At 40.3% G+C, this 16234-nt stretch overlaps 1 protein-coding gene across 2 annotated transcripts in view; it reads left to right on the top strand.

Annotated features, from left to right (window-relative positions):
* Nucleotides 1-16234, top strand: part of fmn1 (formin 1) — a 73067-nt gene that overhangs the window by 746 nt on the left and 56087 nt on the right. The window contains exons 2-3 of one of the 2 annotated variants that reach the window (XM_072916275.1): nt 5259-5426; nt 6422-7875. In XM_072916275.1, the coding sequence (XP_072772376.1) occupies nt 6504-7875 (1372 nt within the window). In that variant the 5' untranslated portion in view covers nt 5259-5426; nt 6422-6503. The remainder of the gene's footprint in view (nt 1-5258; nt 5427-6421; nt 7876-16234) is intronic. The other variant, XM_072916276.1, reaches the window with a different exon arrangement.

Below are 16234 nucleotides of genomic sequence, written 5' to 3'. Positions count from 1 at the left end.
CACTCGCAGCAAAAATGTGTTTTAAGAAATACAAATAATATCACGATAATACTTCAATGGGAAATACTAAACGTTAAAAGTATATCAAACAAACCTTTAACGAAGTGATCATTGCAAACTCATGCGTTCTTCTTGGACTCTAAATTTTCCCGAGGGAACTCTCCTGAAGGAATCAATAAAGTACTATCTATCTATCTATCTATCTAGTGCGTGCTACTTTTCTCGTCTTCTTTCGCAAAATCTTGCACTCATTCGCCCTTCTTGATTACCTCTCGAGGAACTCTGAATAAACTTTTTGTCATGATTTGTTGCCCGGATCATGTTTTATTTTAGTTTGACTCCTTTAGTTCTGTTTTCAGCACCCCTGGGTTTGTGTTTCTTAGTTGCCATGGGTGCTGATTATTTTCACCTGCCTCTGATTAGTGTTCGGGACACTCACCTGCTCCCGGGCACTAATCAGAGAGCTATTTGTTCCTGCCTTTCGCCACACTCGGGCTGGCTGTCTTGTTTGCTCATGCAACAAGTTACATTAGTACTCCTTTGATTCCTGTTTCTATGTTAACTTTCCAGTGCTATTTTTTTGCCTTAGCTCCCCGTGCTATCGGCACGCTTGTTCCGTTTTGTATTCCTGCCTGACTGATTTATGGAGAATAAATAATTGTCCTACCTGCACACTGCCTCCAGAGTTCCGCCTGCATCTTGGGGAAACGATCCACGCATAACCATGCGACCCAACCGTAACACTTTCATCCATTTTGCGATTTGAACAGTTCCAACAGCTTAAAACAACGCAAGTGTAGGATGTTTTTCCTCGAGAAAGGCAAAATGCCACCCAGAACGCTATGACAATAGACGCCACCAATTCAAGCCTCGCATATTTAATGAGCCGGACGTGGCGTCAGGTGAATATAACCTATTACTGGATTTATACTGAAATAGTGTAATGAATACCAGTAGAATGTACAAACAAATGTATTCACTTTAATGATTTCCTATAAAATGAATTAGTAAATATGTTTTCTTCTATAGGCGCACGCAATTTCGAGCTACTTCCGGTTTTCCACGGTCGACGCCATATTGGCGCGGAGAAAACACTGCGCGAAGCCATTCATTTTAGCGTTGTTTTCGAAGGTGATCGCACGTATTTACAGTGTTTTCTTGGCTTTTTCGATTTTCTCATCAGTTGTTATCATGCCCAGAAACTGTGAGGCAGTGTAATCCACCAACCACAATAGGTAATAAGGAGAGAAACTTAAAGTTAAAGTCCCAACGATAATCACACACACACTAGGTGTGGTGAAATTATCCTCTGCATTTGACCCATCCTCATGTTCACCCCCTGCGAGGTGAGGGGAGTAGTGAGCAGCAGCGGTGGCCACGCTCGGGAATCATTTTGGTGATTTAACCCCCGATTCCAACCCTTGATGCTGATTGCCAAGCAGGGAGGAAATGGGTCCCATTTTTATAGTCTTTGGTATGACTCGGCCGGGGTTTGAACTCACGACCTTCCAGTCTCAGGGTGGACACTCCAAAGTTGTCATTTTACAAGTTTCCGTCTAGAAAGAGGTCACCAGATCGTGACATGTGGTTTTGTGCTGTCAAGAAACTGACAAGGACAGGCTGTGCTGTGCAGCAAGCATGTTGCTGCACAATATTGTAAATAGTAATGTACTTGTAACTTAATGTGCTGCGTTTCTATTTCTAACTTAGCTAACTTTATTTTTATCACCGAATTTCTTTATTTTTTTTGTCGGATGAATTATTGTTTTATACAATAATAAAATATGAAATATAAGTATTTAAACAAAATATACTGTTTAGTTGTAAGAGATGCTGGGGTGGGGGGTGGCTACTTACCCAGCATGATAAGACTGAGGTTGCGTGCCATTCCCCTTGATACATCATAAATATCCAACTGCACACTAAGGCTGCAGCTAACGATTATTTTTCTATCGATTAATCTATAGATTATTTTTTCGATTAATCGGTTAATCTATAGATTATTTTTTTCGATTAATCTATAGATTATTTTTCCTTTTACCGATTATTTTTTTATTTAAAATGAAGATGAAAAAATAAATGTTGGCCAGTTTTTTCAAAAGGCATGACTTTTATTTACAAAAAAAAAAGTATGGCCACTCAGTCAACATTGACAACAACATGACAAAATATTCTGTAACAATGTAAACATTTAAAACTTTTAACATTTAACAAAATTAAAAGTAGCTTATTTGCTTTTTAATGTGCAAATATAAAAGTAAACATCCAGTGCAAATCTTAATATTCTGCAATAGTATAAGCATTTCTAAAGTAAAAGTATTGCTTATTTTGCTTTAAAATGTGCAAAAATAAAGATAAACATCCAATACAAAAAAGTGCAAAACGAAATATTCTGCAACAGTGTAAACATTTCAACAAAAGTAAAAGTATTGCTTATTTTGCTTAATAACACAATAATGATAGTATGATTAAAGTGAAAGTTAATTGTTCGTTTGTACATAGTATATGTAACTGTTAATGTTGTAAAAGGTATTTGCACAACTAATTAACGTTAGCGTTAAAGAGGAGCGCGTCTTTGTAAACACTGAACAGGCACGCCAAATGCGCCTCTCAGAGCGAAACAGTGTTTTAGTCTATGAATTTACAACGCAGATACAAATGACACATTCATGATTTTGTGTAATGATGACAACGTATACTCACGCGGACGATTGACTAGTTGATGGTGATGGCAAGAACGCTGTCGGGTGTTTTCTTTTCAAATGTTCCTTCATAGCCGTTGTGCTGCTATGATAGGCCATTTCCGCTCGACACAGTGTGCATACAACAACTGTCAAGTGTTTTGCTTTTTTCGCTGTGCTTATCCCACACTTGAAGGGATGTACCAATGCTGAATGTGGCTTCTGGATTTCACTCAAAAGACCAGACCGTAGTTACTTTTTCCTTTTATTTTCCTTAAGTTTGCAACAGTTTTTCCAACCAAGAAACAGCTTCTTTTTTCTTCTTTAGTCTTTTTAGCAGTCTTTAGCAGTGTTAATAGACTTTAGTTTCTTTAGCTGTCATTAGCTGGCATTAGCTGTCTTTAGTAGCCTTTAGCTTCTTTAGTAGGTGAAAAACCTTTAAGGACAAAACACCACAAGATTAACATGCTGTAAAAAATCAATCAATTATCAATCCCATAATTTACAATTATTAATTAGGCTATCAAACTCTTAACCATTAAACAAGTGCAAGAAAATGGACACATCTTTTCCCTTTAAGTTAAAACAGATTTTAAATAAATTGTCTCAACATAAACGCACCAAGATACATATAAAATACATTTAAACCCAGAAACACAATAGATAAATGCAACAGAAAACCCAATATGCAAATACATAAATACCTAACCAATTAACCACCTATTTAGATACATATTTAAAATCCATATTCAATATAAATATATTATTAATTTAGCAGTGAAACACTCAATCTTAAACGCTGTCTACTGGTAGAAAAATGCCCCTTTTTCTATGCCCTCAACAGCAGCCAATGATCCAACACAGTTAAATCCAACACTTTAAATTGAGCGACTTCACCCTCCTGATGAAGCAAACTGCTCCAACATTTATCAAACTAAGCAAAGAATATCAACACTAAACAACAGTTACATAACACACTGTGTGTATTTAGCCTCCAGACTAAGCACGCTACATGCACACAACCCCGTTCCCCCAATCTCACCAGCGCAACAAGTGCGCCACACCCACGAAGAGAAATATTAAATCTTACATACTTTTGGCACAACTCTGGGTTTTCTGTAATGAACTAAACCTTTTTCCACTCTGCGCTGGCGTCTTTTGTACACCTTGATTTGACAAAGCTGTCTAATTACCGGGCTCGCGCACCAGCAGATGAGACAGGAGCGCGCCGCGTTATACCTGCGCGTGAACGTAAACTGATCGGCTCTGATTTTATAAACCGACTGGCCGAAATAATGCCGAATTATATACATTTCCTGGGGTTGCCTAGGTGAATAGGGATGCGGATGTGCTCTAAGATAAAATATAATTTTATTAAGTGGGGTTTGGCTGGTTGCTAAACAGCCACGGTTGCGAGCTCGCGCGTCAGCTGACGAGACAGCTGTTCACCGCTACAACATTATTAGGCAGTTTATTGAAATACTCCCACACTTTTGACAACTTTTGGCGTGCTTTTTTTCCCTCGCTCGCACCGCTCGCATCATCTGCTTTGCGCTCCACCATGACGGCAGTGTGACGTAAATATGCGACGCGTCGAAGCATACAAATGGCGTCGACGTATTTACGTAACCGATGACGTCGACTACGTCGACGCGTCGTTTCAGCCTTACTGCACACTATATCATATTTGAACAGTTCCGGTTTGACCGATAATCAAATCCAATCAATCAATCCACACATCGGCAGGATGCTTCTAAGGGCAATTTTCCAGCCCAACAGCGGCTAGTTTGGCTTCATATTGATGTCTGGCATTAGCACCCAACCGCTCGAAATAATCAAGACATGGCGGCATAAAAATCCCGCAGACACGGCAGAAAATGTCCCATTTTTGAGACAAGCTCTGGAGTAGCGTTTGTTTTCACCTTGCCAAGATGGCAGCGACCGTGGGAAACCGGATGTAGCTCGAGATTGCTTGCGCCCATGGTCAACCCAGTATTTGCTTTGTTTGATCAATTTTCTTTGTAAATTGTAATGGTTGTAAAACACTAAAATATTATTCAAACTGATTATCTGTGAATGCCATTGTTGTGGTTTCAGTGACAGTAGCAGCTGTTGATTGTCTTGTGTAACTAATCCATTAGAGACAGCTTGCGCAGTGGGTCCAATTAGCCTAGTGCACGCACTGAGTAGGGTTGAGCTCGTTGTGGCACACTCTTGACCTAAATAGTGAACATAGTGTCATTATGGGTTGCTAAATAGCAATTTGCTCAGGAGTGTTGCCTCTTTACTTGAGTTATAATCACTATGATGTCTGCCTTTGCATGAGCACTGGTGTGTGGTCTGGTTGTGTGTGGAATGTAGAAAGCAAGATTAAGATTAGAATCACACATTGAATAATTTACTGCATATTTGCTTTAACATTACTGACAAACAGCGACAAAAAGCCTGAAATGACAGGACTCATAGTAGTATACAGTACATCTGTTCAGTTATAGTTTTAAATTAGGTGGATAAGATATATCCGTGCAAATCCTCACTGAGCTCCGCATCTGTTTGTGTTTGTGCTCCCCTCCGTAGCTGTCAGTCTTTAGAGGATTAGAAGCAGGGATTTCCATATGTTGAGCCAATGAGAGTCGCCCAGGTGCCACCAGACAGACGTGACTAGAAGAAGACCTTGGTTGTAACTCTTGCGTCGCTGCAAGTGGAACAAAAGAGTCCGCTGCTGCTGTATGGACAGCTGTATAGGTATGTTTCGTATCATAATTTATATATAGCCTCTGCTGTATGACTAGTACTGGGATTCAAGGTGTTTGACTATAGGCAGAAGTATTCAATTGGAATTTAATTAAACTGTTAGGGCCAGGGGACATTTGTTTGGTCTGTGGCATATTGTAAAAGTAAAATTAAAACAATCTGTCACAACATAACACAGGATCGGGGCCCCACTGAAATCAAAATGAACGCAAAGTTTTTACAAAGCTATGTTGTAAAGTTGAAATGCCGAACGTTACAAAAAATTATACTTATACTGAGGGTATGTTCAATTGCTTCGTACCCTGACCTACATGTTATCTTGTAAAATATTACAAAGGGCCAACATTTTGACATTGGTTTTAATCTTGCTTATTTTGAACAATAACTATCAGATGTTTGTACATATTACAAAAGATAAACAAAATGACCAAAACCTTGATTTCAGGTGTTTACTATATCTAACAGATTTTATTGTTTTGCTGTGAGGCCCCGCATTTTATTTAAACTGTGTTGTCACAAATAGGTATGTCAGTCCACTAAACTTGGGAACATAAAACTGTACATTTTGATAAAAAGTACCTGCTCAGTGGCCTTGTGAATAGAATGTCCACCCTAAGACTGGAAGGTTGTGAGTTCAAACCCCAGCAAGTCATACCAAAGACTATTAAAAATGGGACCCATTGCCTCCCTGCTTGGCGCTCATCATCAAGGGTTGGAATTGGGGGTTAAATCACCAAATGATTCACGAGCGCAGCCACCGCTGCTGCTCACTGCTCCTCTGGGGATGGGTCAAATGCAGAGGATAATTTCACCACACCTAGTGTGGGTGTGACTATCGTTGGGACTTTAACTTTAACTTACAGTCCAATATTAAGTCTACATTGCACCTTAAGGGGCAGAAACAAACTCTTGACAATGTAGACCTAGCTCGCAAGCAGTAACCTAAAAAACAAGTGACACAAGTGTTTGCTTTTTGTCTGTGCCAGGATTCGTGCAGGAGGGATTCCAACAACACAATTCATGGTTTAAAGAACACATATCGTTTATCTGTTTCTCCTAAATATCATCATGAAAGGCACTCATGCCTCCTTGTGCCTGCATATCCCCATCACTGGGATGAGTGCACATGTGAGTCCATCCCTCGGGGGCCTTGCTTCCCCTTACCAACTAACCTCCTACTGCAAGGAGGAGGGTCCAACCAAACTTGTGGACACATTCAGGCTTACAGAGTCTTCTGAGATACTGTTGTTGAAAGAGTGGTTGCTGCTTTGCTCGGACTACCAGGCCTTCATGAGCATGGGCAACGAACAGGGCATGAGCATCGAGGCAGATCTTGATAGTTTGCCAAAATGCTGTGGGATCGGAAGAAGGAGACTAGAGCGGCTAGTTTACCCCGGAACCCCTTTACTTCACATCAATGAGATACCCAGGTCTCCACAACTGCCTACAAACCCAAGAAGCCTGCCAAAGCTCTGGTTAACATATGAGGAGACCCAGGACTCAGAGGAAGAGTCCTCCTTTTGCTTGCCTGGCAAAGAAAGAATGGCAATAGGTCATTCAAGCTTTGATGTAATGGACTTAAAGCCATCATTGATAGTAGCCACATTATCCTCGCCATATGTCAGCAAGAACTGTCCGGTCTTTCACGGTGAGGATGAAGGTGAAGAGTCTGGCTCAGATACTGATCTCTCCGAATATGACGAAGTCTGTTCCCATTTTGGTTTGGATCCAAGGACTGAAGACGCAAACAGAAACCCAAAAGAGCAAAGGACGAACACTCAAAACAAGACAGTGGGAAAGTCCTCTGAGACAACCCCTGCAGCACAACGCGTTCAGAGCAAGATCGAAGAGGTGGAAGACATCATCGGTCGAGTCAGTCTTACCAGTTTGGAGTGGGTCGAAAAGACTAACACAGCCAGAGATGAACCTCATTTAGTGGATGGAAAATGTTTGGACGATGAGGTTCCGCAGCATCTCCAAGGCGAGCAGTGCAAGGTTCTAGTTGATGAGCTCCGTTGTCTGGGTGAGGCCCTGAGTGAGAGTCTTCACCAAGCCCTGAGGATGGAGGGAGACAGCAAAGAGTGGTGGACAATACCATACGGACATACAGAACAATCCAAAAAGAGTCTGTTGGAACCAACACCAAGGCTACCATCCTGTTGTCGGAACTATTCCTCGTCAAGCTCTCTGTCTACACATCCAGAAATGAGGTACCGGCCGTTGGCGTGTGAAATGTCTAGTAGCATCACCCCATCAGTGTACAACAACAAGCACAAAGAGGACAACTACAACAGCCATGCACTGTGGAGAAGGTCAGCCGGCAATAGTTGGACTGAAAAGGAGGACCTAAATTGTACCAATCAAAGAAGGAGTGAGGAGACACAGATGCAGAGAGGCCTTTGTGAGGCTGAGGACGACCAAGATAACCTCCTATCCTCAGGTAAACAACATTATAGTAAATACACTTGCATTACTCTGTGGAGATTACTATAGTTTTAGGTATGGTAGCTCACTACACTACTCATTTGAGCAACCATTATTATCATAGTATATATTTGATATACTATAAACAGTAGTCTTGGATATACCTTACAGCAGGTGTGCCCAAACGTTTTGCCTCCAAGGGCCAAAGTGAACATGCGCCAATGGGCCGTGGGCCAAAGACAGCGATTGAGAATTGGCCGATACCGATATTAAGTACAATATCAGCAGGAATCATGTATGCTGTATTTGTATTATTTTGTAGTGTAGAATATTAGAAAATGCTTGGTCAAGTGAAATGAGTCAAACAGAGAACACTGTTTGTTAGAAATAACACTAACCTATTTGTTATTTACTATCTGGAATGGACGTTTGCTGTCTTTTAGGTTGAAGTAGAGCGGTAATTGTTTTTTTGTGACTCATGGTGGCCACAATTCGTGACGAGAAGTTTTTGATGCAGTAAGTGGTATGCGCACATTTTGGTCACTGAACGCTTTCTAATGTCTTGGAGACTTTGTATGTTTAAGAAATATGCAAGTATAATTATATAACACTTATTTAAATTGACAAATGTGCTGTTTTAGTCCGCAATATTGTTCAATTAAGGACACTTATTACATATGTCTAGCTTGTGTGCTATTGTATGCTTAGCTGTTGTGTAGCTACCAGCTCTCAGTAGCTTAAAGCCTACCATGTTTACCTTTTGTAAATAACTTGTCTAAAATACAAGAAAAAAAACAGCTTTGTGTGCTTATTGTAGGATATTTATTAGATGTTAACTGAATGTCACACGTAAACGGGCTGCAGGACATTTTACATGCAAACTGATTTCATCCAATAATTGTTTTTATTTTGGATGATATCACACCAATATCTGATATGAATATTGGATCAGGACACCCTCATTTTAAGTTCGAAACACATATAACCTAAATGTAAATAATAAAGAATCCTGAAGGAATCAATAAAGTACTATCTATCTATCTATCTATCTAAAGATCCCACCCTTTGGCGGGCCACGCAAAAACGATTCAGCGGGCCAAACTTGGTCCAAGAGCCACCCTTTGGCCACCTCTACCTCAAAAAAACCTGCTCAATCCCCGGCCGAGTCATACCAAAGACTACAAAAATGGGACCCATTACCTCCCTGCTTGGCACTCAGCATCAAGGGTTGGAATTGGGGGTTGAATCACCAAAATGATTCCCAGGCGCGGCCACCGCTGCTGCTCACTGCTCCCCTCATCTCCCAGGGGGTGAGTGTGATGGATCAAATGCAGAGTATAATCTCACCACACCTAGTGTGTGTGTGTGTGTGTGTGTGTGACAATCATTGGTACTTTAAACTTTAAAAGTAATCAGTGTGCAGCTCATGCTGCAGTATAGATGTACTGCACACTGGAAATGACTCAACAGAGCCATTATCGTGCGGCAACAAGTGATAACTTTGTTTTTTGTGCAGTCAAGCATGGGGTTGCATACGTGCTATCAGCACTGGAGAGTTGTGCTCCATTCAGGGGAATTGTATTTTATCATTTTGAGTATATAATGGCATTGTCTTTCTTGCATATTAACACGTTAGGGCAATTTTTTTTTTTTTTTTTACCAATCTAAAACTGATGATACACATTTTGAACAACTATGTCGCATATTGACCCATCTCAGGCAAAATGTAATAGTAATAGTAGTAGTAGTTTATTTTGGACATGTCAAAAACAATGAAAAAAGGAAATAATCTTGATAACATTACATTAAGGTATAGAAATAGAAACAAATATTTCACAATGAAAACATTACATAATGGTTAGGTTTGTCCATATCCAAAAAGGAGTGGGAAGAAGTGAAGATTATTTACTCCCACGTCTTATTTTATAAATCGAATAACTAGCTTTTTATCATCATTATTATTATAAACAACAATAAATGTACCAGTCTTATTACAATATATTATCAATAAACTTTTACTCACCTTTCTTTGGCACAAAAATACATTACATAGGTACAACATACACACACTGTATATCATATACACATACTGTATACACTTGTTTTGTACAAGGTTGCTATGAGGAAGATGACCAATTTGAGTAACAGGACTGATTTTTTTTATAGAATTAGCCAATACATTTTGCCACATGGCATTCCTTCTAATAGCATATTGGCACTAAGTACGTTAGAGTGAGTCAATTATTATTATTTAAAAAAAATAAACAAACCCATCCAGTCGTAGATGAAAAATTATTGAAAAAATAAATAAGTGACCCTCAGAGGATCTGAATAATGCAACTTTCTGTGGACCATGTGACTCATGGAATATTCCATATTTTTAAGAGGGGGTAATTTGGTTGGGTAACAGGACTGAGTGTGTAATAAAATCAATGTGCAACACTTTTCATTAAAAAATATTTTTTTTTACTGTTAATTATATGGTGAATTTCTACATTGTGCATGGAATGGCACATTTACAACATTACCATTGCTATTTAGGTATATATATGCTGAAAGTTTTAATTTATTTACCATTCGAAAAAGGAAGCACAAAGGGAGCCTCTCTCAGATGACCCCTTGACCTCCTCCTGGTCTGGTTTCTTCGGTCCAATTAAAGTAGACACACACGCTCCACATGAAGGATGTGTGGTAGTCTGTTAATAATGGCCCCTTGCTGGCGAGACATGCCCCGAGTGTGTATTAAGCCAGGCATGATGTACAACGCAAGCACCTGATGTGGAAGTGTGCTAACTCGACGTGACCGGAGTTTAAAACGTCTCGCGAGGTGTGTGTTGTCACATGATGCAGCAATTTTTAGCACAGTGGTTCTGAAACTTTTTCCATCAAGCTCCACCTCAGAAAAACTTCGCTCTCCAAGTACCACCATAATGACCAACATTAAAAGACAGTAGCGTAGTCGGCCTAAGTATTCATTAAAAACAAGGCAGAGGTTTTGTTTAATAAGTATATTTAATATGTTTGGCCACATGACTGTTTTGTACACAAGGCAATTCAAAATGCTTTAAAGAAAATAAAAAGAAGGCAAAATTAAAAATGTTTCAAATTACAATGAATTACTTTACATTATTTAATTATTTGCCGTACCAAAGTGTGAGAATCACTGTTTTAGACCATTTGTGTCTTAAAATGTCAGATCCTAGCTTCAGCTTTGTTTGACTTATAGAATTATGTTTGTGTAAAGGCAGGTTTCCAGTCTTCTAGTCAATCAACAGTGTGTACAGTATGTCCCTGAGGCAAACAGCTGCCACTTAACGAGAATGTACAGTAAGTCAGTACACACAAGCCCTAAATAACTAAATGTTTTTGCCTATTTATTTACAACTACTGTTGGCAACACTAAAAAAACGTTGACTCAACTTAACTCAGTCAGGTCGTCTTGTTGCTTTGACGGTGTAAAGTTGAGGTGGCGACTTGTTTAGGGTGTACCCTGCCTTCCGCCCGTGTGCAGTTGGCATAGGCACCAGCATGCCCCGCGACCCTGTAAAGGGACAAGTGGTAGCAAATGGATGGATGGAAGTTGAGTCAACTTACAGTGTCAAGTATATTCCACTTCGAAATGTGAGTTGACATTCAGTCTGATGTATGATGGCCTTGAAAATATGTTGAGATGACTTTAAAATAAGTTGGTTCAATATATTTTATCAAGTTCCTACAAATGTATGTGAAGTTAGCTCAAGCTCCATTTACAGCTTGTAATTCCCAAAGACAGTCACTACCCACTGCGCCACACAGCCAATATGGAGACAGTTGATATTACTTGCAATTTGTGTCTGTCATGTAATGTTCACTGGAAGACGTTACTTAAAGGAGCCATATTTAAGAATCTGGCCAGAAATGGTACTGCAATCACGGTCAAAATTCTATAGTCTCCTCCCCATCTCCCTGACTGAGGTTGCTAGATACGCAGCCAAATCCAGCTCGATCGACTGGGCTACTCCAAGGAACTTTAAACTTCATCCATCCATCCATCCATTTCCTACCGCTTGTCCCTTTCGGGGTCGCAGGGGTGCTGGAAGCTATCCCAGCTGCATTCGGGCAGAAGGCAGGGTACACCCTGGACAAGTCGCCACCTCATCGCAGGGCCAACACAAATAGAAAGATAACATTCACACACTAGGGACAATTTAGTCTTGCCAATCAGCTTATCCCCAGGTGCATGTCTTTGGAGGTGGGAGGAAGCCGGACTACCCGGAGGGAACCCACGCAGTCACAGGGAGAACATGCAAACCCCACACAGAAAGATCCCGAGCCCAGGATCGAACCCAGGACCTCCGTATTGTGAGGCACACGCACTAACCCCTGTTCCACCGTGCTGCCCACAGTGGCAACATCTACTGCCTCTTAATAGGGGTTGAGGTTCTGGGACCATAATAGCTGAATAGACAGGCGTTTTGTCAATAACAAATCTCTAACCAACACATTTTGCACAGAAATTAGACTATTTTCAGGAAGAAGTCATGCCTGCGTACAATATCACAACAAATGGCAATCATATGGTTACTGTCAGTACTATCGGAAAACAAAGACTAAAACAAACTACAACCAACACTAGCAATGGTTATACTGGTGAAAATAAGTAGAACATGCTTAGCAGCCTAATGTATGCCCAAAACTAAAGGGGAGACATTTTACCAAGGTATGCCTGTTGGCTACTGTTTCAAATGTTTCAGATTGCCATATAACTTGGTACATGTAGTCCACAATATGCAAACACGAACAAGGAATTATTTTATCATGTGATTTGGCTGTCTTCATACGTTTCACATTGCCATGACAGCTGTGCTAGTGTTGGAACCCATTTCCTCAGCGTAAAAATGGACTACAAAAATGGCAGATGTCCTTTGAATTACAAAAACGGCTTGATGTAGGTAGACTTCTGGTTAAAAATGAGTACATACAATGCAATGGGCCAGTTAAAAATGGCCACAACAAGTTAGACTTTGGTTAATTTGGGACCTAATTCATTATTTTTTCTTTTTAACAAAGACAATACCTGATTGTTTGGAAAATTTACCAGCAAATAAGGTTACTTTTAGGAAAATAAAATAATGAGTGAGAATGGTGACTTGAATGGTGCCACACTTCAAGGACGCTTTGGCAAGCTCGTAATTGGGCTCTTGTACCTCGACGAGTTCAAATTCTTAGAACTTGCTGACGAGGTTACTATGACAACTTTGGGTGTGCATTAAGCAATGTTGCATTTTGGAGTGGATTGAACAATCAAGTTTCAAAATAAAAAGTTGATTAAATTACTCTTTTAGCATGACACCCCTAAGGGCCATAAATCATTCAAATCAAATCGGTAAAATGAAAAATGGACTACAAAATCAGTGAATGTCTTTTGAACTATATGACACGTGTGGATTTCTGGTATTAAAACAATGGTGCCCGTTACGTCATTGGTCACATGGTTAAAGCCCTATTTGGGTGACGTCATCCCCCACATGAACCCCCTTAAAAGTGTCATCATATACTTCTGGCATATACCAGTCACACTTAATTAATATTGAGGAATTAATCCTTGGGCCACAGCCTCACAAGACAAAAAGGACATGGAAAACTGGCATTAATAGGTTAAATGTGCACATCAGGGAAATTACTTCTAAAACAGCATTTATATATATATATATATATATATATATACACATACACACACTACTAACACCACCAAAGAACGATGTTGTATTTATCATGGGAGACTTCAATGCCTAAGTGGGAAGGACACTGGTACCAGAAATCACTAGAAACTTTGGCCTTGGCCAGACAAATGAAGCAGGGGAAAGACTCATTGAATTTTGCGGTGAACATACAATGTGAATAACAAACACTTGTTTCAAACAACCAGCCCGTTGACTGTACACATGGACGTCACCGGATGGGAAAACTCGAAACCAAATTGACTATATACACTGTCAACAAAGATGGAAAAGCATAATTCAACTATGCAAAACTTTACTTGGTGCTGCATGTGCAACCGACCACAAGCTTCTTATAGCAATCATCAAACTAAAACTGAAGAGAGTTGAAAAGAAAGCCAAAACATACAGGTATGATACGGAATGCATTGAGTAAAACTATGCCATTGAAGTTTCTAACAGGTTTGCCACACTGGAACAAGAAGGGAATTCAGAAAATCTCTGGCTGCAAGTGAAAGACAATATATGTACGAGTGCAGAAAAATATGTCCCAAAAATGAAAAGATGCAAAAGAGAAGAATGGATAAGCGGAGAGACAAAAAAATATTACACAAAGACGCCAAGCTAAACAACAGCACATTGAACATATAAATATTTAACTCAGCTACAAAAGCAGATTCGTAAAGATAAACATAACTTTCTTATGCAGAAGTGTGGGGAAATAGAAGAAGATATGAAGAAAGGTAACACCAGGCAAGCATATAAAGAAATCAAATATCTGACTGGTTCCTTCAAAAGCAGACAAGGTGTGATTAAAGATAAGAATGGAATTTTATTATCAGAAGAAAGCCAAGTGAAAAGCAGATGGAAGGAGTATACTGAGGAGCTATAGATCAGAGATCCCAATGTAAAGGATTTGTTCACACCAGCTGATTATAAACCCAAACCTTCAATAACAAGGGAGGAAGTAGAATCTTGCCTAAAAGGGATAGCTAACAACAAATCGCCAAGTATTGACAATATTCCAATAGAGCTGATTAAACATGCTGGTAATGAAGCCGTAGCAACATTAACAAACGTATGTAATACAATATGGAACACATTGGAGTGGCCAAAAGACTGGAAACGATCAGTTTATATTCTCATCCCGAAAAAAGGTGACACAAAGCAGTGCTCTAACCATAGAACAATAGCACTAGTTTCACATTGTAGTAAGATCATGCTCAAAATCATACAAAGAAGAATGGAAAGTTACATGGAAAGAGAGCTTCCACAAGAACAGGCCGGTTTCCGGAAAGGAAGAGGTACAAGGGACCAAATAGCCAACTTAAAGGCCTACTGAAACCCACTACTACCGACCACGCAGTCTGATAGTTTATATATCAATGATGAAATCTTAACATTGCAACACATGCCAACACGGCCGGGTTAGCTTACTAAAGAGCAATTTTAAATTTTGCGCGAAATATCCTGCTGAAAACGTCTCGGTATGATGACGCCTGCGAGTGACGTCACGGATTGTAGAGGACATTTTGGGACAGCATGGTGGCCAGCTATTAAGTCGTCTGTTTTCATCGCAAAATTCCACAGTATTCTGGACATCTGTGTTGGTGAATCTTTTGCAATTTGTTCAATGAACAATGGAGACAGCAAAGAAGAAAGCTGTAGGTGGGAAGCGGTGTATTGCGGCAGGTGTTGTGCCGGATAACGCACCCCCGCCGTAGAATGCACCCCCTGACTGTTGTGCCGGATAACACAGCCGGTGTTTCATTGTTTACATTCCCGAAAGATGACAGTCAAGCTTTACCATTGGCCTGTGGAGAACTGGGACAACAGAGACTCTTACCAGGAGGACTTTGAGTTGGATGCGCAGACGCGGTACCGTGAGTACGCATGCAGCTGCGGCTTCCAAACATTTGATCGCTTGCCCGTACGTGCGTGCCGCTATGTGCATGTCACGTACGTAACTTTGGGGAAATATATGTGCTGTATGAACTTTGGGGAGGTGAACGGTACTTTGGGCTGTGGGATTGAGTGTGTTGTGCAGGTGTTTGAGTTGTATTGGCGGGTTATATGGACGGGAGGGGGGAGGTGTTTGTTATGCGGGATTCATTTGTGGCATATTAAATATAAGCCTGGTTGTGTTGTGGCTAATAGAGTATATATGTCTTGTGTTTATTTACTGTTTTAGTCATTCCCAGCTGAATATCAGGTCCCACCCGCCTCTCACAGCATCTTCCCTATCTGAATCGCTCCCACTGCCCTCTAGTCCTTCACCCTCACTTTCCTCATCCACGAATCTTTCATCCTCGCTCAAATGAATGGGGAAATCGTCGCTTTCTCTGTCCGAATCGCTCTCGCTGCTGGTGGCCATGATTGTAAACAATGTGCAGATGTGAGGAGCTACACAACCTGTGACGTCACGCTACTCATCTGCTACTTCCGGTACAGGCAAGGCTTTTTTATCAGCGACCAAAAGTTGCGAACTTTATCGTCGATGTTCTCTACTAAATCCTTTCAGCAAAAATATGGAAATATCTCAAAATGATCAAGTATGACACATAGAATGGACCTGCTATCCCCGTTTAAATAAGAAAATCGCATTACAGTAGGCCTTTAAAATGGTTAACGGAAACAACCAGGGAATACCAAAAGAGCTTATTCATGTCCTTTATA

The sequence above is a fragment of the Nerophis lumbriciformis genome, linkage group LG26 (assembly GCF_033978685.3).
Source record: "Nerophis lumbriciformis linkage group LG26, RoL_Nlum_v2.1, whole genome shotgun sequence".
Lineage (NCBI taxonomy): Eukaryota > Metazoa > Chordata > Actinopteri > Syngnathiformes > Syngnathidae > Nerophis > Nerophis lumbriciformis.
This window is presented reverse-complemented; position numbering and strand designations above follow the sequence as displayed.